The sequence below is a fragment of the Salmo salar genome, chromosome ssa01, assembly GCF_905237065.1.
Source record: "Salmo salar chromosome ssa01, Ssal_v3.1, whole genome shotgun sequence".
Taxonomy (NCBI): Eukaryota; Metazoa; Chordata; class Actinopteri; order Salmoniformes; family Salmonidae; genus Salmo; species Salmo salar.
In genome coordinates, this window is record NC_059442.1 from 64,906,513 (window position 1) to 64,931,221 (window position 24,709).

At 44.5% G+C, this 24,709-nt stretch overlaps 2 protein-coding genes across 3 annotated transcripts; one reads left to right on the plus strand and one right to left on the minus strand.

Annotated features, from left to right (window-relative positions):
* Positions 1-92: 92 nt before the first annotated feature.
* LOC106607287 (survival of motor neuron-related-splicing factor 30) lies at positions 93-12,977 on the minus strand. Of its 2 annotated transcripts, none has more exons than XM_014204103.2 (6): positions 12,861-12,977; positions 7,736-7,855; positions 7,435-7,577; positions 6,966-7,121; positions 6,672-6,825; positions 93-890 (listed from the first exon to the last, which is right to left on the minus strand). In XM_014204103.2, exons 1-6 carry the CDS (start codon positions 12,861-12,863, stop codon positions 753-755), a joined length of 714 nt encoding a protein of 237 aa, XP_014059578.1. In that variant the 5' UTR covers positions 12,864-12,977; the 3' UTR covers positions 93-752. The 2 variants fall into 2 exon arrangements, with proteins under 2 accessions (XP_014059578.1, XP_014059586.1); XM_014204111.2 differs by lacking the exon at positions 12,861-12,977 and adding an exon at positions 12,300-12,456.
* Positions 12,978-15,500: 2,523 nt separating this feature from the next.
* Positions 15,501-17,444, plus strand: LOC106607268 (alpha-2A adrenergic receptor-like). The gene has a single exon (XM_014204070.2). The coding sequence runs from the start codon at positions 15,786-15,788 to the stop codon at positions 17,055-17,057; it is 1,272 nt and encodes a 423-aa protein (XP_014059545.1). The 5' UTR covers positions 15,501-15,785; the 3' UTR covers positions 17,058-17,444.
* Positions 17,445-24,709: the final 7,265 nt, after the last annotated feature.

Sequence of the window (24,709 nt, forward strand, 5' to 3'; positions counted from 1 at the left end):
TGTATTTTCTATACAATACATTTATATCTGCAGATTGCACACTTATGCACCAGCACCAGAGACAAAACCTCAGAATAAATCACACAAACATGAAGATTTAATAGGAGAATCCACAACATCCCTGATTTTATTTAAAAAAAAGCTTATATCACCAGCAGTGGCATAAGGTCATTGACATACATCACAGAACAAAGATGGTATAAAATACATTACTGCCATCTGGAGGAACTGTGTTAAACAACATTCAGTACCAATATGAACAATTCTTCAGACTTAAGTTAAAGCCCAAGTTCAGGGAAAAAATGAGAGGAACATCTTACCTCTAAACAAAAAACAATTTGTTTCCCTGTAAATGTACAAAACTGAGATGTAAAATTAGCTTTATGACTTGCTTTAAAAAGCAAGTCTAGTTCAACCTGAAAAATCGATAATAAATGTGTAACATTGAAAACATGGAAATGCTTTTTTGGCCTTTGTTGCATTCAGAAGGATACAGCAACCCAGACTAATTTCACCACAACCATTATTTGTGCTGCAACTCCATTACAGTGGTCATTTATTTTATTATGAATTCTGCTGTTCTGTGTGATATACTGGTAAGGACAATTTCCCAATGAGGCAACCAATGGTGAGCAAGCAATTTGTTTCAAAGCTCCTTTACTGGGGTAACCCAAACCATATAAAACACAACGGTAAGCAATGATCTTGCTACTATACAATAGGATACTTTTACACCAAGATAAAATGTTCGGTCACTGTGGCATTAGATGCCTGACGTTATATTTGGATGTGTCATGATACGTGGTCATAGGTTTGTCTGCAATGCCACATGTTCCTACTCCCACCTTTCCGTTTACACTCTCCGGCGATGCAAATATACTCCTCTTCACCTGCAACAGACAATGGAAATCTCAGTAAGACTATTTGTGATGGTACTTCTGCAAAAATGCAACAGCTGAAAATGTGCAAATAACATTTGAAAAGTTACTTAATTTAACACGAAGCGCAGAGTCATTTTGATTTCATATGAATTTAAAATGGTAATACCTCTGCAATGTTTTAAGTCATGTCCACCTCCATCCTTAAATAGACTTATTTAGGAATATTCAACACAATGATCCTCGTTTGCTAAGTCAAACGACACCGCTGGTCCTGCTCACACTGCCCTACCCTGTGCTTTGACCTCTTTCTCCCCTCTCTCTCCAGATGAAATCTCGCGTCTTGTGACGGCCGGCCGCCCAACAACCTGCCCGCTTGACCCTATCCCCTACTCTCTTCTCCAGACCATTTCCGGAGACCTTCTCCCTTACCTCACCCCGCTCATCAACTCATCCTTGACCGCTGGCTACGTCCCTTCCGTCTTCAAGAGAGCGAGAGTTGCACCCCTTCTGAAAAAACCTACACTCGATCCCTCCGATGTCAACAACGACAGACCAGTATCCCTTCTTTCTTTTCTCTCCAAAACTCTTGAACGTGCCGTCCTTGGCCAGCTCTCCTGCTATCTCTCTCAGAATTACCTTCTTGATCCAAATCAGTCAGGTTTCAAGACTGGTCATTCAACTGAGACTGCTCTTCTCTGTGTCACGGAGGCTCTCCGCACTGCTAAAGCTAACTCTCTCTCCTCTCATCCTCCTAGACCTATCTGCTGCCTTTGATACGGTGAACCATCAGATCCTCCTCTCCACCCTCTCCGAGTTGGGCATCTCCGGCGCGGCCCACGCTTGGATTGCGTCCTACCTGACAGGTCGCTCCTACCAGGTGGCGTGGCGAGAATCTGTCTCCGCACCACGTGCTCTCACCACTGGTGTCCCCCAGGGCTCTGTTCTAGGCCCTCTCCTATTCTCGCTATACACCAAGTCACTTGGCTCTGTCATATCCTCACATGGTCTCTCCTATCATTGCTATGCAGACGACACACAATTAATCTTCTCCTTTCCCCCCCTTCTGATAACCAGGTGGCGAATCGCATCTCTGCATGTCTGGCAGACATCAGTGTGGATGACGGATCACCACCTCAAGCTGAACCTCGGCAAGACGGAGCTGCTCTTCCTCCCGGGGAAGGTCTGCCCTTTCCATGATCTCGCCATCACGGTTGACAACTCCATTGTGTCCTCCTGCCAGAGTGCTAAGAACCTTGGCGTGACCCTGGACAACACCCTGTCGTTCTCTACTAACATCAAGGCGGTGACCCGATCCTGTAGGTTCATGCTCTACAACATTCGCAGAGTACGACCCTGCCTCACACAGGAAGCGGCGCAGGTCCTAATCCAGGCACTTGTCATCTCCCGTCTGGATTACTGCAACTCGCTGTTGGCTGGGCTCCCTGCCTGTGCCATTAAACCCCTACAACTCATCCAGAACGCCACAGCCCGTCTGGTGTTCAACCTTCCCAAGTTCTCTCACGTCACCCCGCTCCTCCGCTCTCTCCACTGGCTTTCTGTTGAAGCTCGCATCCGCTACAAGACCATGGTGCTTGCCTACGGAGCTGTGAGGGGAACGGCACCTCCGTACCTTCAGGCTCTGATCAGGCCCTACACCCAAACAAGGGCACTGCGTTCATCCACCTCTGGACTGCTCGCCTCCCTACCTCTGAGGAACCACAGTTCCCGCTCAGCCCAGTCAAAACTGTTCGCTGCTCTGGCACCCCAATGGTGGAACAAGCTCCCTCACGACGCCAGCGGAGTCAATCACCACCTTCCGGAGACACCTGAAACCCCACCTCTTTAAGGAATACCTAGGATAGGATAAAGTAATCCTTCTAACCCCCCCCCCCCTTAAAAGATTTAGATGCACTATTGTAAAGTGGTTGTTCCACTGGATATCATAAGGTGAATCCACCAATTTGTAAGTCACTCTGGATAAGAGCGTCTGCTAAATGACTTAAATGTAAATGTAAATGTTAGAATTTTGATTACAAAAAGGTTGTGTTATAAGCAGGAAGACATGTCATTTTCTTTCCTGCCCTTCCTTCACATGACAGTTCGCTGCCCATCTGATTATAGCCCATCGAAACTACAGCTAAACTATATCTAAACCAACTTCACACAGACATTTTATCTTACTTAACTAGGCAAGTCAGTTAAGAACAAATTCTTATTTACAATGACAACCTACACCGGCCAAACCCGGACGACGCTGGGCCAATTCTGTGCCGCCCTATGGGACTCACAATCATGGCCGGTTGTGATACAGCCTGGTTGTAACCTTTAAACAAGATTAAATTGACAGAAGTCTGATGGGTGACCATATTATCAATTGTCAATGAAGAAACTGATGAACAGCGAGGCATGTGTAATTGACAAAGAGAACAGAGCTTAGCAAAAAGCTACTTTTCCAAATCATCTTACAGAGAGGTTCATGCAGCTCAGATTAATATTACCCATCAGAGAGCATATCTATGGTTTCAAGAAAACTAACTTTTCCCAAAACTCAAATTTGAGTGGATGGGCTGCATTTCTAAATATAACTTTTCCCATGAATAACTAAGAAGCCATGCTTTCAACTTGTGAGCACTCCCTGCAACATATTGCCTAGGCTACAAAGCAATGTAGCTTTGGTAACATGGTAACATGACATTTAAAATATGCTATTCTGTTCTTTTAAAATGCATTGTCTTAGGATCATAATGTTTCTTAAAGGCCCAGTGCAGTCAAAAGTGTTTTTCCTTTGTTTTATATATATATATAAGGATGGAATAATACTGTGAAAAGTATAATGCCCTTTTAGCGTAAGAGCTGTTTGAAAAGACCACCTGAAATTTCAGAATGTTTTGGTGGGATTTTTGGCCTGCCTGGTGACATCAACAGGCAGTAAATTAGTTAATCAACCAATACGAAAGAGTTCCAAACCTCTCTGCCAATAACAGCTAATTTCTAGTTTTCCCCTCCCACTAAGACATACCTAGCAAAATTCTTTCTTGAGAAATTGCTCTTTGCTAAGACGCTATTTTTGACCATTTTAACTGAAAACAATCACAGTAAGATCATTAATTAATTATTTGACATTGAGGTAAAAACAGCTGCATTGGACCTTTAAGACATGCAAAAAAAAAAAAAAAAAAAAGGATTTCATTGCGATGGATATAACACTGAATTGTGGTGTTTGCGTTTTCGTTTTTAATGTACAGGAACTCAAGTCTTTCTGTTCACCCGACCTTGAATACCTCAATCAAATGCCGACCGCATTACCTCCTGAGAGAATTCTCTTCGGTCATCATCACAGCCGTGTATATTCCCCCTCAAGCCGATACCATGACGGCTCTCAAGGAACTCCACTGGACTTTGTGCAAACTGGAAACCGCATATCCTGAGACCGCATTTATTGTAGCTGCATTTATATAGCAAATCTGAGGAAAACACTAGCAAAGATCTATCAACACGTCGCCCACTCCAATCGTGCTTCAAAAACTATCGACCATTGCTACTCTCCCTTCGGGGTCGGCTACAAGTCCTGCCCCACCCTCCCTTCGGCAAATCAGATCACACCTACGTCCTGCTCCTCCCTTCCTATAGGCAGAAACTCAAACAGGAAGTACCCGTGGTAAGGTCCGTTCAATGCCGGTCTGACCAATCGGAATCCATGCTTCAAGATTGTTTTGATCACATGGACTGGGATATGTTCCAGGTTGCCTCTGAGAATAACATTGACATGGTTACTGAGTTCGTCAGGAAGTGTATAGGGGATGTTGTTCCCACTGTGACGATTAAAACCTATTCAAACCAAAAAAAACGTGGTTAGATGGCAAGACACTGACGTCTTGCTCCCGTACATGCTAAACACCTTCTTCACCCGCTTCAAGGGAAACACAGTGGGTCAACACTGCTCCTGTGGACTGTGAGCTCCCCTTCTCCATGGCCGACGTGAGTAAGACATTTAAGCATGTTAACCCTCGCAAGGCTGCTGGCCCAGACGGCATCCCTAGCCGCGTCCTCAGAGAATGCACAGACCAGCTGGCTGGAGTGTTTACGGACATATTCAATCTCTCCCTATACCAGTCTGCTGTCTCCACTTGCTTCAAGACGTCCACCATTGTTCTTGTAACCAAGAAAGCAAAGGTAACTAAATGATTATTACCCCGCTGCACTCACTTCTGTCATCTTGAAGTGCTTTGAGAGGCTAGTTAAGGATCATATCGCCACCTTAACCAACACCCTAGACCCACTGCAATTTGCATATCGCCCCAATAGATCCACGGATGACGCAATCACCATCGCACTGCCCTATCCCATCTGAACAACAGCAATACTTATGTAAGAATGATGTTAATTGTCTACAGCTCAATACCATAGTACCCACCAAGCTCGGGGCCCTGGGTCTGAACCCCACCCTGTGCAACTGGGTCCTAGACTTTGACAGGCCGCGCCCAGGTGGTCGCCACTACACTGATCCTCAACACCAGGGCCCCCACAAGGGTGCGTACTCAGCCCCTTCCTGTTCCTCCTGTTCCAACTCAAAAATCAAGTTGACAGATGACACAACAGTGGTAGGCCTGATTACCAACAAATACAAGACAGCATACAGAGAGGTGGTGAGGGCCCTGGCAGGGTGGTGCCAGGAAAATATCCTCCCTTCAAAAAAACGAAGGAGCTGATCGTGGACTTCAGGAGATAGCAGAGGGAGCACGCCCCCATCCACATCGACGGGGCCCGAGTGGAGGTGGTGAAAAGCTTCAAGTTCCTCGGCGTACACATTATTGACAAACTGAAGTGGTCAACACAGTGTGGTGAATTTCTTCAGGCAGCTGAAGAAATTTGGCTTGGCCCCTAAGATCCTGACAAACTTTTACAGATGCACCATTAAGATCACCGTCTGGTACGCAGTCTACCCAATAGAGAAACAGGGGCACACTGCCTGCGCTCCAGGACATTTACAGCACCCGGTGTCACAGAAAGACCAAGGAGATCATCAAGGACCTCAGCCAACCAAGCCATGGCCTGTTCACCCCGTTACCATCCAGAAGGCGAGGTCAGTACAGGTGCATCAAAGCTGGGGCTGAGAGACTGGAAAAACAGCTTCTATCTCAAGGCCATCAGATTGTTAGACAGTGACAACTAGCCAGCCCCCTGAATTTTAGTCACCATCACTAGACAGCTACCACCCGGGCACTCTACCATGCACCTTAGAGGCTGCTGACCTATGTACATAGTCATGGAACACTGGTCACTTTAAATAATGTTTACATACTGTTTTACCCACTTCATATGTATATACTGTATTCTAGTCAAGGCCTATCCTATTTAACTATTGCTGTACATATACTATTCTTCAGATGATGTACTACATATTCTATTCATATTGTCTCTTCATCCCATACCCACTAGCATTGCTTGTCCTAATTCCATTCTTTTACTTTTTAGATTTGTGTGTATTATTGTGTATTGTTAGCTATTACTGCACTGTATTTCGCTAAACCCTCAATAACATCTGCTAAATATGTGAATGCGACCAATAACCTTTGATTTGATTTAGTGAAAATGCTTTTGTATTCTTTGAGGGGGGAAAATGCATATTCCAATGTTACCTAAGATCTTCATAAAAACACTATTTTTGCAATAGAATATATGAAATGTATTTATTAGACTGTTAGGATGTTATTAGCTCAGAACGGGATGGCTCAAGGCCCGGCATTTCTAGTGTGTAAAGTAGATGAATATGCGAATGAATGAATATACCTGTCCTTTCTTGTTCTTGTTATAGGCCTTGTTGTTAAAACTCTGCCACTTGGATTTCTGGTCTTCTCGCTCCTGTTCCAGCTCCTTCATCCTCAGCACCTTCTTCTGGGCCTTCTTCTTCTTGTACTCCCTCTGGTCTGCTATCTGCTCCTTCCTGTCATGGCGCACACACCCACACAAAGTTACAATTTTAGATCAGCCATGGACTCTTCTGGACATCAAGAAATGGAAACAAGGGAAACTCCTGACCCAACACAGGACCTATTTCATTAACATATACGTTGTCTCTCCTACCTGGACTTGGATTTCCCGTCATCCTCAGAGTGCTTGCCCTCCTCGGCAGGCTTGAGGTTCTGCAGTGGCACCACCTCTGCGTTCCCGTAGCCGGAGAAGGTGATGGCCGCCGTTCCATTCTCGCCGTCTATCTCCTCAATCTCAGCTTCATACACCCTGTCAAAGAATCCCGGCTGTAAGCAGGTGAGTACAAGCAAGACTCAAGCCCTACTACACAATTATAAAGAATTACTGATTCTGAGAGTTTCTGTTATTGTTCTTATTCATGGGCTAGGCCCTTCTTGCAAAATAGTCTTGTCATGTCTATCACTTCTTCACTGAACAAATACATTTGAATAGTGTAGGTCAAATGAAGTCAAGACCCTATATGTGCAAGCAAGACGAACAAAGATGGCATTGTAAAATTGGTAACGTAACAGTTGAATATTCAGTTTGACTATGGACTGAGGAGCTTCTGGGTGATACTCACTGTCCATCCTGACTCCACACAGTCATACACCTGTCCCCAACGCTCCACCTATGTTTCAGGGGGGCTGCATCTGAGCTGTTGGCACTAGCAGTACCTTCGGAGGGCTGGGACGTCAGGAGGTCTTTTGTTAAGTCTATGACTTCCTGTGAAGGATACGTCATTGAGGTCATTCAATTCCTGGATAATAATCGCATTTGAAAACAGACACACTAAGAAACATATTGACACTCAATGATGTAGAAATGATGTAAAATCGAAAATGTTCATGGCCAATACAGGTGACACATGGCTAACTAGTTACCGATAAGTCTTTCTGTAATTTGAGAAGGTCTTCATTGTCAGGATCGGTTGATAAGGCGGCTTCCACTTGTTGCAACTGTGCTTTGTAGCTGCCCAACTGTTTCAACAAATCCTCTGACATCTGAAATTTCACAATGAAAGAGTGGTAAAACGATACAGTTGAAACAAAGCAATGATAGCAAATAACAAGCACACATAGCTCAATAACATCATTAAGTGTTGCACATCAGAGAACTGTTACTAGAGGTCGACCAATTATGATTTTTCAATGCGGATACGGATTATTGGAGGACCAAAAAAAGCCGATATTTGTAATAATAATATATATATTTGTAATAATGACAATTACAACAATACTGAATGAACACTTTTATTTTAACTTAATATAATACATATATAACATATTTACTCTGAAATAAATAATGAAGCATGTTCAATTTGGTTTAAATAATGCAAAAACAGTGTTGGAGAAGAAAGTAAAAGTGCAATATGTGCCATGTAAAAAAGCTAACGTTTAAGTCCCTTGCTCAGAACATGAGAACATATGAAAGCTGGTGGCTCAATATTCCCAGTTCTTCAATACTCCCAGTTAAGTTTTAGGTTGTAGTTATTATAAGAATTATGACGCGTCAACTATTTCTCTCTACACCATTTGTATTTCATATACCTTTGACTATTGGATGTTCTTATAGGCACTTTAGTATTGCCAGCCTAATCTCGGGAGTTGATAGGTTTGAAGTCATAAAGAGTGCTGTGCTTCAAGCATTGCTAAGAGCTGCTGGCAAACGCAGTAAAGTGCTGTTTGAATGAATGCTTACGAGCCTGCTGCTGCTTACCATTGCTCAGTCAGACTGCTCTATCAAATCATAGACTTAATAATAAACACACAGAAATACGAGCCTTAGGTCATTACTATGGTCAAATACGGAAACTATCATTTCGAAAAAACTAAACGTTTATTCTTTCAGTGAAATACGGAACCGTTCCGTATTTTATCAAACAGGTGGCAACCCCAAGTCTAGATATTGCTGTTACATTACACAACCTTCAATGTTATGTTATAATTATGTAAAATTCTGGCAAATGAATTACGGTCACACAGTTCACAACTAGCCAGGCGGCCAAAACTGTTGCATATACCATGACACAATTTCCCTAGTCAATATTGCCTGCTAACATGAATTTATTTTAACTAAATATGCAGGTTTAAAAAATATACTTCTGTGTATTGATTTTAAGAAAAGGCATTGATGTTCATGGTTAGGTACATTTGTGCAACGACTGTGCTTTTTTCGGCAATGCGCTTTTGTTAAATCCTCACCTGTTTGGCGAAGTTGAAGTAGGCTGTGATTCGATGATAAATTAACAGGCAGCGCATTGATTATATCCAACGCAGGACAAGCTAGTTAACTTAGTAATATCATCAACCATGTGTAGTTAACTAGTGATTATGTGAAGATTGATTGATTGTTTTTTTTATAAGATAAGTTTAGTGCTAGCTAGCAAAGTACCTTGGCTTCTTGCAACCACAAGGTCCTTTTGACGCTGCACTTGTGTAACAGGTGGTCAGCCTGCCACAGTTTCCTCATGGATTGCAATGTAATCGGCCATAATCGGCATCCAAAAAGGCCGATTACCGATTGTTATGAAAACTTGAAAATCGGCCCTAATTAAAATCGGCCATACCGATTAAATCGGTCGACCTCTAATTGTTACGTTACCTAACAAAGGGCAAAAGGGCTCTGTGGATAAAAGGCGTTTAGCTTTCATACCAGCTGTGTGATCAAGCTGTCCGTAGCCAATGTGAGCAAGACCTTTAAGCAGGTCAACATCCATGAAGCCGCAGGGCCAGACGGATTGCCAAGACGTGCCCGGGCCAACTGGCAAGTGTCTTCACTGATATCGTCAACCTCTCCCTGACAGAGTCTGTAATACCTACATGTTTCAAACAGACCACCATAGTCCCTGTACCAAAGAAAGCGAAGGTAACATGCCTAAATGATTACTGCCCCCTAGCACTCATGTCAGTAGATATGAAGTGCTTTGAAAGGCTGGTCATGGCTCACAACTCCATCAACCCAGAAACCCTAGACCCACTACAAGTCGCATACTGCCCCAACAGATCCACAGATGACACAATCTCAAATCGCACTCCACACTGCCCTTTCCCACCTGGACAAAAGGAATACCTATGTGAGAATGCTGTTCATTGACTACAGCTCAGCGTTCAACACCATAGTGCCTACAAAGCTCATCAAGCTAAAGACCCTGGGACTAAACACCTCCCTCTGCAACTGGAACCTGGACTTCCTGACAGCCCCAGGTGGTAAGGTTAGGCAATAACATATCTGCCAAGCTGATCCGCAACACTGGGGCCTCTCAGGGGTCTGTGCTTAGTCCTGTACACCCTGTTCACCCACAACTGCATGGCCAAGCACGACTCCAACAACATCTACTTTGCTGACGACAACAGTGGTAGACCTGATCACCGACAACGATGAGACAGCCTATTGGGAGGAGGTCAGAGACCTGGCAGTGTGGTGCGAGGACAACAACCTCTCCCTCAATGTGATACAGACAAAGGAGCTGATCGTGGACTATAAGAAAAGGAGGGCCGAACAGGCCCCCATTAACATGGACGAGACTGAAGTGGAACGCGTCGACAGTTTCAAAGTCCTTGGTCCCCACATCACCAACAAACTATCATGGTCCAAACACACCAAGACAGTTGTGAAGAGGGCACGAAAACACCTTTTCCCCCTCAGGACTGAAAAGATTTGGCATGGGTCCCCAGATCCTCAAAAAGTTCTACAGCTGCACCATCAAGAGCATCCTGACCGGTTGCATCACCGCCTGATATGGCAACTACTCGGCATCTGACCGTAAGGCGCTAGAGGGTAGTGAGTACGGCCCAGTACATCACTGGGGCCAAGCTTCCTAACATCCAGGACCTATATACTAGGCGATGGGTGTCAGAGGAAGGCCCAAAAAAATCGTCACCCAAGTGATTATTCTCTCCACTACCGCCCAGCAAGCAGTAACGAGACGCCAAGTCTAGGATCAAAAGGCTCCTTAACAGTTTCTACTCCCAAGCAATAAGACTGGTGAACAATTAATCAAATGGCCACCCGGACAATTTACATTGACCCCCCTTTGTTTTTAGCGCGTAGCAGCAGTGTCATCTATCGTCTATGCATAGTCACTTTACAAATTACCTTGATTAACCTGTACATATTGACTCTGTACCGGTCCCCCTGTATATAGCCTCAGTATTGTTATGTTATTTTCTTGTTACTTTTTGATTTGATTATTTTACTTTATTTATTTAGACAACATTTTCTTAACTATTTCTTGAACTGCCTGCATTGTTGGTTATGGGCTTGTAAGTAAGCATTTAATGGTAAGGTGTTGTAGTCAGCGCATGTGACAAATAACATTTGATATAGGAAAGGGCCTTCCCCAAACTGTTGCCACAAAGTTGGGAGCACAGAATAGTCTAGAATATCATTTTATGCTGTAACGTTAAAATTTCCCTTCCCCGGAACTAAGGGGCCTCAACCGAACTATGAAAAACACGCGCCAGACCATTATGCCTCCTCCACCAAACTTTACAGTCGGGAAGGTAGCGCTCTCCTGGCATCCGCCAAACCCAGATTTGTCTGTCAGACTGCTAGAAGGCGAAGCATGATACCTCACTCCAGTGAACGAGTTTCCACTGCTCTAGAGTCTAATGGTGGCGAGCTTTACATCACTCCAGCCAACGCTTGGCATTGCACATGGTGATCTTAGGCTTGTATGCGGCTGCTTGGCAATGGAGACCCATTTCATGAACAGTTTTTGTGCTGAAGTTGCTTCGGTAGAGTGTTGCAACCGAGGATAGACGATGTTTAGATGCTACGCACTTCAGCACTCCCATTGTGTGAGTTTGTGTGGCTTACCACTTCTCGTCTGAGCCGCTGTTGCTCTCAGATGTTTCCACTTCACAATAACAGCACTTACAGTTGACCGGGGCAGCTCTAGCTGGCTAGAAATTTGACAATCTGACTTGTTGGAAAGGTGGCATCCTATGACTACGCCATTTGATAGTCACTGAGCTCTTCAGTATGGGCCATTGACTGTGGAGATTGCATAGCTGTGTGTTCGATTTTATACGCCGGTCAGCAACGAGTGTGGCTGAAATAGTCGAATAAACTAATTTGAAGGGGTGTCTGCATACTTTTGGCCATGTGTAGTTACACAACAAATTCCAGCTGGCTAGTTAGCTTAATTGGCTATCTGGCGTAGCTAGTTACATTTCGGTGGAGGGTTAACACATTTTCAGCACTCGTTTCTCAGGTAACTAACGTTAGTTCTCTTTATTGCCTTACTCTGATGGGTATCAACTCTAGCTATCGACTTTCAAATAGGCATCGCTAGCAAGAATGTCAGCTAACTAACGTTACCGCTAGATAGCTAACGTTAGTTAATTAGTAGGCCATCATCACAACACAGTGACAGCCGGCATCCAGTGCCATTTTTGCAAAATAAAACATTCAAAACAGCTAAATGTTCATTAATAATCTTACCTTTCTGTATTTGGTTCAACTGAATAAATAAGGATATTCAGATTTTACTGAAATAGGTTCTCATAAATCAGCAAAAATAAATATCTTAAAAATAAACCGGAAATGTCGATTTGTTCTCATAACATGTTTTTCTCGCGATAGTAGTCTGCCAAAGTGTCACATCGCTCTTTGTCAGCAGATGGGGCTTTATCCCAATAATTTCTGTCCATGGTACTTAAATGGACAATTGGTATTTGAATCGACACCGTAACGAATTCACTGTAAAAGGTCAACTCTGACTGTAACTCATAGGGTGCGTTCGTAAATTGTCTCCAGTGTGTCAGAGTGTGCTCTGGGTCGGTAGTAAATTCAATCTTTTCCCGTTCGTAAATTAAGAGTGTTTCACTCTCGGTGTACACACTGGACACTCTGGTGGAGGAGTAGGGTTGATCAGAGCGTTCTGACCTCACAACGGCAGTCAAGCACTCAAGCTAACTGGCTAAATTTGGCTAGCTTGCTAGCTACTTCCAGACAAATGAGCAACACAACGAGAGAACACCTCACGCTGACCATTGTACTTACCATAGCAGAGGTGGTCAGGCTGTTTTCGTGTTACCTAGAGCATTGGTGACTGTAACTGCAGCTGAATGGCGTTTTTTGTTTTGCCGTCTATGGACACCGATCATATTCAGCGGTGTTGTGTGTATGTAAATTAATCAGTTATTCTGCGCTCTGGTACATTCAGACAAGAGTGCTCAGAAATCGGAGTAGATAGCCAGAGTGAATTTACGAACGCACAGTTATTCTATAATATGTTGGGTGCATTCGTAAATTCCATTTGGAGTGCCAGAGTGCACTCTGGGCGTTTTGAATTCAGAGCGTTGCCAGATTGTCCATTTGTAAATTCAGAGTGTTTTGCTCCAGGAGCACCCAATCTAACTTTGGCTAGCTTGCTAGTAGCTACCTCCAGATACAAATGAGAGAGCACCTTACTCTGACCATTTTACTCCACTAGCAGAACTGGTTAGGCTGTTTTCATGTTATCTAGAGCGTTAGTGTTAACTGCTGTTTTTTTGCCAACGTTTACTGACACCGGTCATATTTGACCAGTGTTGCAGGTTCGTAAATTCATAAGTTATTCTGCACTGTTGCACACTGAGACGAGAGTACTCTAAAGTCGGAGTAGATAGCCAGAGTGAATTTACACACGCACCATTAAATAAGAGCCGTCAGTATGTCTTCAACAAGTCATATCAGGGTGCGTTCGTAAATTGCCTCCAGTGTGTCAGTTACATTAAGTAAATTCAGAGCATTGTCAGATTGTCTGTTCATAAATTCAGAACGTTTTGCTCTCATAGTGTTCAGAGCGCACACTGGACGCTCTGGCTGAGGAGAATGGTTTACTGACACAAGTCATATTCAATGGGTGTTGCACCGTCGTAAATTAATCAGTTATTCTGTTACTCTGGTACAACCAGAAGAGAGTGCTCTGAAATCGGAGTAGATTAGAGCGCATAATAATATATGAAGCTATTATTTAGGCCTACTGTTTTCAGCAATTAACTTAGGCTACTTGCTGTCATTAGCATTTTTTAACATAAAAATAAGTAAATTACAAGACGCTCTTATCCAGAGAGACTTACAGAGGCCCTTAGGGTTAAGTGCCTTGCTCAAGGGCAAATCAACAGATTTTTCACCTAGTCGGCTCGGGGATTCTTGGATTAACTCAAGGTTCCTAGCGTCTCCACCGAGCCAGGTAAATCTGCTTTTAGTTTTAATGCACCGTATTACTGGAACAAAATTCAAAATGCATTTCATCTTAATGTTCTGGTGCCCTTTAGGACAATTTCAAGTATTGATTGGGGACTTATTTGTGGAGTAATGTGACTGTTTTTCTGGGTGATTTGTGATGGTTTATTTGTGCTTCCCATGACTGTGTTTTTGTATTTTAATGTGTATATACAGTGCATTCGGAGAGTATTCAGACCCCTTGACTTTTTCCACATTTTGTTACGTTACAGCCATATTCTAAAATGTATTCAATAGTTTTTGAATCTACACACAATGCCCCATAATCGCAGGGCAAAAACAGGTTTTTAGACACGTTTATCATATTTACATAAGTATTCAGACCCTTTACTCAGTACTTTGTTGAAGCACCTTCGGCAGTGATTACAGCCTTGAGTCTTCTTGAGTATGACGCTACAAGCTTGGCACACCTGTATTTGGGGAGATTCTTCCATTCTTTTCTGCAGATCCTCTCAAGATCTGTCAGGTTGGATGGGGAGTGTTGCTGCATAGCTATTTTTCAGGTCTCTCCAGAGATATTTGATCGGATTCAAGTCCAGGTTATGGCAGGCTGACTCAAAGACCTTAAAAGACTTGTCCCGAAGCCACTCCTGCGTTGTCTTGGCTGTGTGCTTAGGGCCGTTGTCCTGTTGGAAGATTAACCTTCGCTCTGAAGCAGGTTTTCATCAAGGATATGTCTGTACTTGGCTCTGTTCATCTTTCCCTCGATCCTGACTAGTCTTCCAGTCCCTGCTGCTGAAAAACATCCCCACAGCATCCCCAAGGCATTTTGTTTTTTTGTTTTGAATACATTTGCAAAAATTTCTAAAAACCTATTTTTGCTTTGTCATTATGGGGTATGGTGTGTAGATTGATGAGGGAAAAAAAGAATGTAATACATTTTAGAATGAGGCTGTAACATAACAAAATGTGGAAAAAGTGAAGTATCTGAATACTTTCCGAAAGCACTGTATATAGTTTGGGTTCAATGTGTATATTTGCGTTGTATATACAGGGTGCATTTGTAAAAGTGACCTAGGTCTCAATATGTCTTCCCTGTTAAAATAAAGGTTAAATTAAAAAAAAAGATATATATGTTGGAACCAACGACCTTTCAGTTACTGGCTCAACACTCTTAACCACTAGGCTACCCGAGATTATGAAATAAGATTACTAATATCTCATGTGGTTCATTAATAAACACTAGCCTAGACGTAGTCACAAAATACCAAATATATAGATATATCTGGAGAATATTTGGAATGACAAGGTATTTTGTCAATGTACAATTTGGAAAGCAACAATGAAACTCTTCTGTAGCTCCGATAGTAATTGGACCCCGCCCATTATTCCCACTAAGATACACTGACTAGGGAGATGAGGCTCAACACCATATAAAAAGCGGCAATCCCCTTCTCTGCCACATACATATCTGCTTCACCAACTACTGTTTCAGTGGCAGAGAAATATAATCCTGTCGATGCTATTCCATGCACAACGTGGGACAATTTGAAGTGTTTGAAGCTCGAAGGCAAGAGGATAACGAATTACCACTTTTTTCCTGAATGTGTAAATGGAGAAAACTACGTTTTTGGATGCTGGAAAACAAAGGAGTAAAACCACATTTTGAGATAATTTGTATGTGAGATTGTTGATATGACATTTTCCCCAGTGGGCAAAAATTAAAGGCTATGTTATCGTGGGATGCTTAATTAACGAATGTGCCATAATAGTGGATTGGTTGACTTGTCTTATAAGGACCCCAGCTTCATCCTTATGGGGTGTGATAACTTGACCAACAGCAACAAGACTTTGCCTGGCAGGCTCCCTTACACTGTGCAGACTTCTGTACCTCTGACAATACTGGTGGGTATCCTTATTCTCCTCACAGTGTTCGGTAATGTCCTAGTGGTCATTGCTGTGTTCACCAGCCGGGCCCTAAGAGCCCCTCAGAACTTGTTTTTAGTGTCCTTAGCATGTGCAGACATTCTAGTGGCCACTCTGGTGATGCCCTTTTCTCTGGCTAATGAACTGATGGGATATTGGTACTTTGGTCAAGTGTGGTGTGAGATCTACCTGGCCCTGGATGTTCTGTTCTGCACCTCGTCCATCACGCATCTGTGTGCCATAAGTCTGGACAGATACTGGTCAGTCACGCAAGCCATTGAGTACAACTCGAAAAGGACACCACGCAGGATCAAATGTATAGTTTTATTCGTGTGGGTGCTGGCTGCCATTATATCATTCCCACCTCTCATTTCAATGGAGAAGGAAGGGGCCAAAGAGGAGGGTCCCACATGTAAGATCAATGAGGAGAAGTGGTACATCATATTCTCCAGCACCGCCTCATTCTTCGCCCCCTGTGTGATCATGATTCTGGTGTACGTTCGAATTTACCAGGTTGCAAAAAATAGAACCAGGGCCCCTCCGGGTGAAAGGAGAAGGGAAAACAATAATCCAGACAAAAGTCAGTACGGCTTAGTTCAGCAGGACCCCCTGGAGAGAGGGAACAGAGAAGGAGGTAGAGATGGAGTGGAGGAGGGTGAGGAGGTCAATGGAATCGACGTGGAGGAAGAGTGCTCCTCGTCTGATGGGAATGAGAACCAGTGCTCCATCAAAATGAAGCTGAGAAAGGGAAAGACCAAAGTGAGTCAGGTGAAACTAGAAGACCCGTCCCCTAAAGATTGTGATGCACAGCAGTGTGTGAAAGTAAGCCGGTGGAAAGGAAGGCAGAACAGAGAGAAGCGCTTCACCTTTGTTCTGGCTGTGGTCATGGGAGTGTTTGTTGTCTGCTGGTTCCCCTTCTTCTTCACGTATACACTCACCGCTATATGTGACTCCTGCTGTGTCCCTGAGACATTGTTCAATTTCTTCTTCTGGTTCGGATACTGCAATAGCTCGCTGAATCCAGTCATTTACACTATTTTTAACAATGACTTCAGGAGGTCTTTCAAAAAGATCCTTTGCATGAAGGATAGACGAGGGCTATGAATATACTTTTTTTGGACTAGCTACTGTTTCTTGTCTGAATACAGATTTAATTGTTTACAAGTTGGAGTCATGTACAGTTTCTCATGGAAAGAAAATATACCTATTGGGAAATACTTGTTTCATCAATTTTGTACATGTGTGTCAATGTACAATAGTTTTGAGATCATTACATTCTTTAATCCCACCACATACATTTACATGTATTTGACATTCCATTTTTATTACTTAATGCTATTGTAGTGAGGCAGCTGGCTTGTATCTCCATGGAGGATGCTTAATGTTATTATGTAGGCTATAATTCAGTCATGCATAATCGATTAGCTGTGCAGATTAACAGGGAGCATATGTATGTATAATGAATAAACATATTTAAACATGTATTAAATTTTACAGTATGTTCTATCAGTGTACGTTCGTTGGGGTACCCATTGAGTTTTAGGGGTATTGTTGTACATTAAGTAAATGTTCCAGAAAACAAATACTCAAACTTACAACACTGCACTCTAATCGTTTTCATTGTATTCTACTTATTGAATAAGGACAATCATGTTTCAACCACAACTGCGTTTCCTTCATGTACCATTTTGCACAGAGGCACAGACCCACAGGAGCCAACAGAAAGAGATAACCTGGGTTCCCACAGGGCAAGATAGACTGAATCATCTACTGTGTCCTTATCAGTAGAGAGAGGAAACACCATGCCAATAATCCACCCACAATCAACAGATTTTATGGTGTATACTGTATACAGTGTATTATTTTTATAATCTTTCGCACACAGCCTGACAATATTCATGATGCACACAAAATAAAAAGAGGTTATCACCTTTTTTTTAAAGTAAAACATCAGTACATTAAGCGATGGATGTTGGATTTCTGCCATCAGAGAGAAGTTAATTATGTTAGTGATGCACATGAGTCACTGCAACCCCTGTCGATGAGCCATAGCAAAATTAACTCTATTGCTCATAAATCAAAATATGCATGCAGTTGCCTTCACTTCCCTCTTTCTGGGGTCTTGCATTTACTTTATCGCCACCATTTCAGGTATCTTGAAAAAAACAAAACAATAGAGGAACTCTATCGCCTTATCAATGTGACTGAAATAAAACGGGTTTCCCATACTATAACAGTAATTGTTCTGCTTACATTATCACATAAGTGAGAATTATGCAACATGCTGTGGAACTCTCCTTACATTCATCACACAACATATTCTGTTGCTCATCAGGCTAATCGGACTAGAAATGGTCTCGGTATGAAATAAGCCTTTGTATAAAAACTTATTTGAGAATGACATATTATGAACACGAGCAGGGGAATATAGCACTGAAATCAATACGAAATGGCAGAGAATCTACAACATGAACATTACATAAAGCCCTATTCAGGAGGGCCATTGGAACATGATAAGTGTATTCTGAGGAGCCATTATCTCCTTGTGTTTCATCGTCTTCTCTCAAGTGGGTGATGAAACTCTCATCAAAACAAATTGCATTGCCTTCAAAGAGCCCCCTCCCACCAAACTACCAGTGAGAACAATGCAAATCAAATGAGAGGGAAAGTATGCCTACAAGGTAATGGCTGGCACAACAATATTGAACACAGCTCAGTTCAGCTCAGCAGAAATGATAACGCTACAGTTGCAGATATCATTAAATCCTTCCCCCAAGTCAAACAAGAAACATATCAAGAGCCAAATGTTATTGGCCCTGCACTCCAAATATTAAGGTGCATGTAATTGCATTGTGATGTAATATTCACAGCCTTATTTAGGCCGGCCTCAGTGTCAGACAGTTTCTTTGGTTAGCATTCTCTTTTCTTCTGTGGAAACGTTAGAGGCTAGTCAATTTGTTTCCCTTTGAAATTCGTTTGCACTGGTTCTTCTAGTGTTATACTGTACAACAGAATTATGGTGGCATTCTCATTATCAGTTTAAAAATGTGTTATTTCATTTGAATGTTTTTCCAGTGAGGAAGGCACACAGTAAAATACAGACCATTAGGGATTATCATAACTCAGCTCCAACAGTCCTTTCTCATTCCAATAGATAGATTATGATTCAGTTGCAGCAGTTCTGCTGTTTAACATTCCTGTGGTACACATACTTGGGTTTAGCAATGTAGCCAGTCTTAAAATACAACAACTATAACTCACCAGTCACCACAGATGTTAAACTATAGACCCATCTTTGATGGATTCCCACGAACCATCTGACATATCAAGTGTACATAACAAAACCCACTGGGCACAAACTGGTTGAATCAACATTGTTTCAATGTCATTTGTAATCATATTGTGACATGGCATTGGGACATAGCTACTGTTTTTGTGCATTTTGCTCTTGAAGACCATTAAAAACAAAAACAGATTTGAAACGGAAGTGGTCACACTTTCCCATCAGATTAGAGGGAAGATTTGTGTAGTCTGTAGTTTGCACCCCTCTCCCCATTCTGTTCCATCATCCTCCATCATCATCCTCCTGAGGCAGGTGTCAGATCTGCAGGAAATAGATCACTCATTACTTTTTTTTACCTCTAATGTTAAAAGCCTATTCAGTTAACAAGATAGATTGCCTCCTATCAGAGTAAAGGACCAAGGGAGAGGGCAGGAGAGAGAGAGAGCGAGAGACAGATGGAGAGTCATAATGAATATATTGCCTGTGAAACTCAGATTCTCTAAAGATGTAATTTGCTTGACTTCCCAAAATCTGCAGAGGATATGGAATATATCCGAAGTCATTAGCATTCATCGTGTTTAGCTTCTGGATGTTCTTAGTTCTTTTCATCAAAATAACAACCAGGAGAATAATGAAGGCATGTGCCATGCATTGCCAGCTGTGCATACATTACAATTAAAAGTTTTGGTTGAGCAGTTTTTAACGGATACTAAAAAAGTTGAATGTGAATGCATGTATTGTCAATATCGGGTGTATGAAAGGCGAAGTCAGGTGCAGGAGAGAAGCGAAATGTAACCAAGCGCACTTTATTATAGTTCCAAAATACGAGAGCACTAAATAAATAAAATACGATCAAAACCACGGAACATAACCAAAGTAAAACGCGGAAATCAAACACCACAAAAAACATGAAACAATTACACACAAAACATGATGGGAAACAGAGGGTTAAATACAAGTAGATTGATTGGGGAAATGATAACCAGGTGTGTATGGAAACAAGACAAGACAAATGGATAATAGAAAAATGGAGCTCCCGAACGAACAAGGAGAGGAGCCGACTTCGGCGGAAGTCGTGACAGTACCCCCCCTTGACGTGCGGCTCCAGCGGCGCCCCGACACCGGCCTCGAGGACGACCCAGAGGACGAGGTGCAGGGCGATCCGGCCGGCGACAGTGAAACTCCCGCAGCAGTTCAGGATCCAAAACATCTGCAACCGGAACCCAGCACCTCTCCTCCGGCTCATACCCCTCCCACTCCACGAGGTACTGAAGGTCCCCCGCCCGACGCCTCGAATCCAGGATGGGACAAACGATATACGCCGGGGCCCCCTCGATGTCCAAAGGGGGTGGAGGGACCTCCCGCACCTCAGATTCCTGGAGTGGACCAGCCACCACCGGCCTGAGGAGAGACTCATGGAACGAGGGGTTAATACGATAATCAGAGGGAAGCTGTAATCTATAACATACCTTGTTCACCCTCCTCAGGACTTTAAATGGCCCCACAAACCGCGGACCCAGCTTCCGGCAGGGCAGGCGGAGGGGCAGGTTACGGGTCGAGAGCCAGACCCGGTCCCCCGGTGCGAACACCGGGGTCTCACTGCGGTGACGGTCCGCGCTGGCTTTTTGGCGAAGCGCGGCTCGCTGCAGATGGACACGGACAGCCTCCCATGTCTCCTCCGCGTGCCTAAACCGGTCATCCGCCGCAGGAGTCTCGGTCTGACCCTGATGCCACGGTGCCAGAACCGGCTGGTACCCCAAAACGCACTGAAAGGGGGAGAGGTTAGTGGAGGAGTGGCAAAGCGAGTTCTGTACCATCTCGGCCCAGGGCACAAACACTGCCCACTACCCCGGCCGGTCCTGGCAATATGACCGCAGAAACATGCCCACATCCTGGTTAACTCTCTCTACCTGCCCGTTACTATCGGGGTGAAAACCTGAGGTAAGGTTAATCGAGACCCCCAGACGTTCCATGAATGCCTTCCAAACTCTCGACGTGAACTGGGGACCCCGATCCGACACTATATCCTCAGGCACCCCGTAGTGCCAGAAGACGTGTGTAAACAGGGCCTCCACAGTCTGTAGGCAGTAGGGAGACCAGGCAGAGGGAGGAGACAACAGGACTTAGAAAAACGATCCACAACGACCAGGATCGTGGTATTTCCCTGTGAGGGAGGAAGATCCGTTAGAAAATCCACGGACAGATGTGACCAAGGTCGTTGTGGAACGGGTAAGGGATGTAACTTACCTCTGGGCAGGTGTCTTCTGAGCCTTACACTGGGCACACACCGAGCAGGAGGAGACATAAACCCTCACGTCCTTAGCCAAAGTGGGCCACCAGTACTTCCCAGTCAGACAGCGCACCGTCCGACCGATCCCCGGATGACCAGAGGAGATAGATGTGTGGGCCCAAGAGATCAACTGGTCACGGACAGCAGACGGAACGTACTTACGCCCAACGGGACACTGGAGGGGAGTGGGCTCTGTACGCAACGCCTGCTCAATGTCCGCATCCAGATCCCACACTACCGACACTACTAGGCAGGAAGCCGGGAGTATGGGAGTCTGATCCATGGGTCGCTCCTCTGTGTCATACAGCCGGGACAGTGCGTCTGCCTTCTTATTCTGGGAACCTGGTCTGTAGGATAGGGTAAAGACAAAACGGGTAAAGAACATGGCCCACCTTGCCTGACGAGGATTCAGTCTCCTCGCTGCCCGGATGAACTCCAGGTTGCTCAGCCGTCCACTGCAACCTTACAGGACCTCCTTCAGCAGTGAGGTAATGGGCGCAGCAACCTGACCAAAACCCCGGATAAATCTCCGGTAGTAATTGGCAAACCCTAAAAATCGCTGCACCGCCTTTACCGTGGTGGGAGTCGGCCAATTACGCACGGCTGCAATGCAGTCCCTCTCCATCTCCACACCTGATGTGGAAATGTGATACCCTAGGAAGGAGATGGCCTGCTGAAAGAACAGGCATTTCCCAGCCTTGACGTACAGGTCATGCTCTAACAGTCGTCCAAGTAACTTGCGCACCAAAGACACATGCTCGGCGTGTGTAGCGGAGTGAATCAGAATGTCATCGATATACACCACTACACCCTGCCCGTACAGGTCCCTACAAATCTCATCTACAAAGGATTGGAAAACTGATGGAGCATTCATCAACCCGTACGGCATGACGAGGTACTCATAATGCCCTGTGGTGGTACTCCACTTGTCTCCCTCCCGGATACGCACCAGGTTATACGCACTCCTGAGATCCAGTTTCGTGAAGAAGCGCGCCCCATGCATTGACTCAATCGCCATGGTGATAAGAGGTAGCGGGTAACTGTACCTCACTGTAATTTGATTGAGACCTCTATAGTCAATGCACGGGCATAAACCCCCATCCTTCTTCTTTACGAAAAAGAAACTCGAGGAGGCGGGTGAAGTAGAGGGCCGAATGTACACCTGACGCAGGGATTCAGAGACATATGTATCCATAGCCACCGTCTCCGCTTGCGACAGGGGATACACGTGACTCCTGGGAAGCGCAGCGTCTGCCAGGAGATTTATCGCACAATCCCCCCGTCGATGTGGTAATTGAGTCGCCTTCTTTTTACAGAAGGCGAGAGCCAAATCGGCATATTCTGGGGGGGATGTACACGGTGGAGACCTGGTCTGGACTTTCCACCGTGGTAGCACCAACAGAAACCCCTATACACCTCCCTGAGCACTTTCGCGACCACCCCGTGAGAGCCTTCTGTTACCAGGAAATAGTGGAGTTATGCAGAGCCAACCAAGGAAGGCCTAATACCACAGGAAACGCAGGAGAGTCAATGAGAAAGAGACTGATTCTCTCCTCATGACTCCCCTGTATAACCATAGCCAAGGAGGATCCTCCTCCAGTCTCCCTATGAGCAGCCCCTCCAAGCTCCATGGGCACCGGAGCAGGGGTGCTGGATGATGGAACCGACAGAGCCCCCTCTGGACCAGCAGGTTATCCAACCGGATGGACAAATCCACCAGTTGGTCAAAGGAAATGGTGGCATCCCTGCAGGCCAGCTCACGTCGGACGTCCTCTCGTAGGCTGCATCGATAGTGGTCGATGAGGGCCCTGTCATTCCAGCCTGCTCCGGCTGCCAAGGTGTGAAATTCCAGAGCGAAGTCCTGGGCGCTCCTCGTCCCGTGTCTCAAATGGAAGAGCCTCTCCCCCACCGCTCTGCCCTCAGGTGGATGGTCGAAGATGGCCCTGAAGTAAAGGGTGAACTCCTCGAAGTTGTCTGGCGCCGTGTCTCCTTCTCTCCACATGGCGTTTGCCCACTCCAGCGCGCTTCCTGTGAGACAGAAGACAAGGGCGGCCACTCTCACCTCCTCAGGGAGCTGGGCGCACAGTGGCCAGGTAGAGATCCAGTTGTAACAGAAAACCCTGGCACAAGGGAGAGACGCATCCCACTGGAATTCATTCCCGGATGGAATGGGTGGTGACAACCCCGGTTGTGCTGGTCGAGGCACTGGATAGACTTCCTGTCTCTCCCAGCAGTCCATGGTCTAGACAACGCGATCCATCATGGCACCAAGATGATGTAACATGGCCGAATGTTCCTGGACGCGCTCCTCGACTCCTCTAACCGGGGTACCTGCTCCTGCTGACTCCATGGTAGGTGTGTAATTCTGTCAATATCGGGTGCATGAGAGGCGAAGTCAGGTCCAGGAGAGAAGCGAAATGTAACCAAGCGCACTTTATTATAGTTCCAAAATACGAGAGCACTACATAAATACAAATGCGCTCAAAACCACGGAACATAACCAAAGTAAAGCGCATAAATCAAACACCACGAAAAACATGAAACAATTACACACAAAACGTGTGGAGCGGCGATGGCTAGAAGGCCGGTGACATCGATTGCCGCCCGAACAAGGAGAGCAGCCGACTTCGGTGGAAGTCGTGACATGTATATTAATCTCAATTGCTCAAAGTAGTAAGAGGAAATTGTGGAAACAAAGACAGTATTTGTTGAACCTTCGACTAGATAAAGCAGTTCTTCGTACAGTTGATAAAAGTAAATGCGGTCATCACAGATAAGTTATGTTCTTTTAAACATGTATGTGCAAAACAATTATGGCCTTTTAAACTAAAATCACTTGATTTAGCATCATTTCAACACTGAGTTTTTATTTTTCCTGGTTACACTAGCACTGTAGCTGTCACGTCCTGACCAGCAGAGGGAGTAATTGTATTAGTTTTGGTCAGGATGTGGCAGAGGAGTTGTGTTGTGTGTAGGTTCTAGGTAGGTTTTCTATGTGTAGGTTGGGTGCTGGACTCTCAATTGGAGGCAGGTGTTTCTAGTTGCCTCTGATTGGGAGTCTTATAAACAGGTGTGTGTTTTTCTTTGTGGTTGTGGGTAGTTGTTTGTGAGCACTGCTTTTGTTTAGCCTGCCACACTGTTCTTGTCGTGAGTATTGTTTATTGTTTTTTTCCTGTGGATGCT

Bases quoted from the DNA above. Each gene is read 5' to 3' on its own strand.
- LOC106607287 (XM_014204103.2), bottom strand. The intron at 7,122-7,434 runs GTGAGTATCACC...ATTCTTTGACAG, and splicing joins GTGTGGAGTCAGGATGGACA to GGTGTATGAAGCTGAGATTG. The intron at 891-6,671 runs GTATATTCATTC...TGTCTGTTGCAG, and splicing joins ACAAGAACAAGAAAGGACAG to GTGAAGAGGAGTATATTTGC.
- LOC106607268 (XM_014204070.2), top strand. From the start codon at position 15,786: ATGTGCCATAATAGTGGATTGGTTGACTTGTCTTATAAGGACCCCAGC.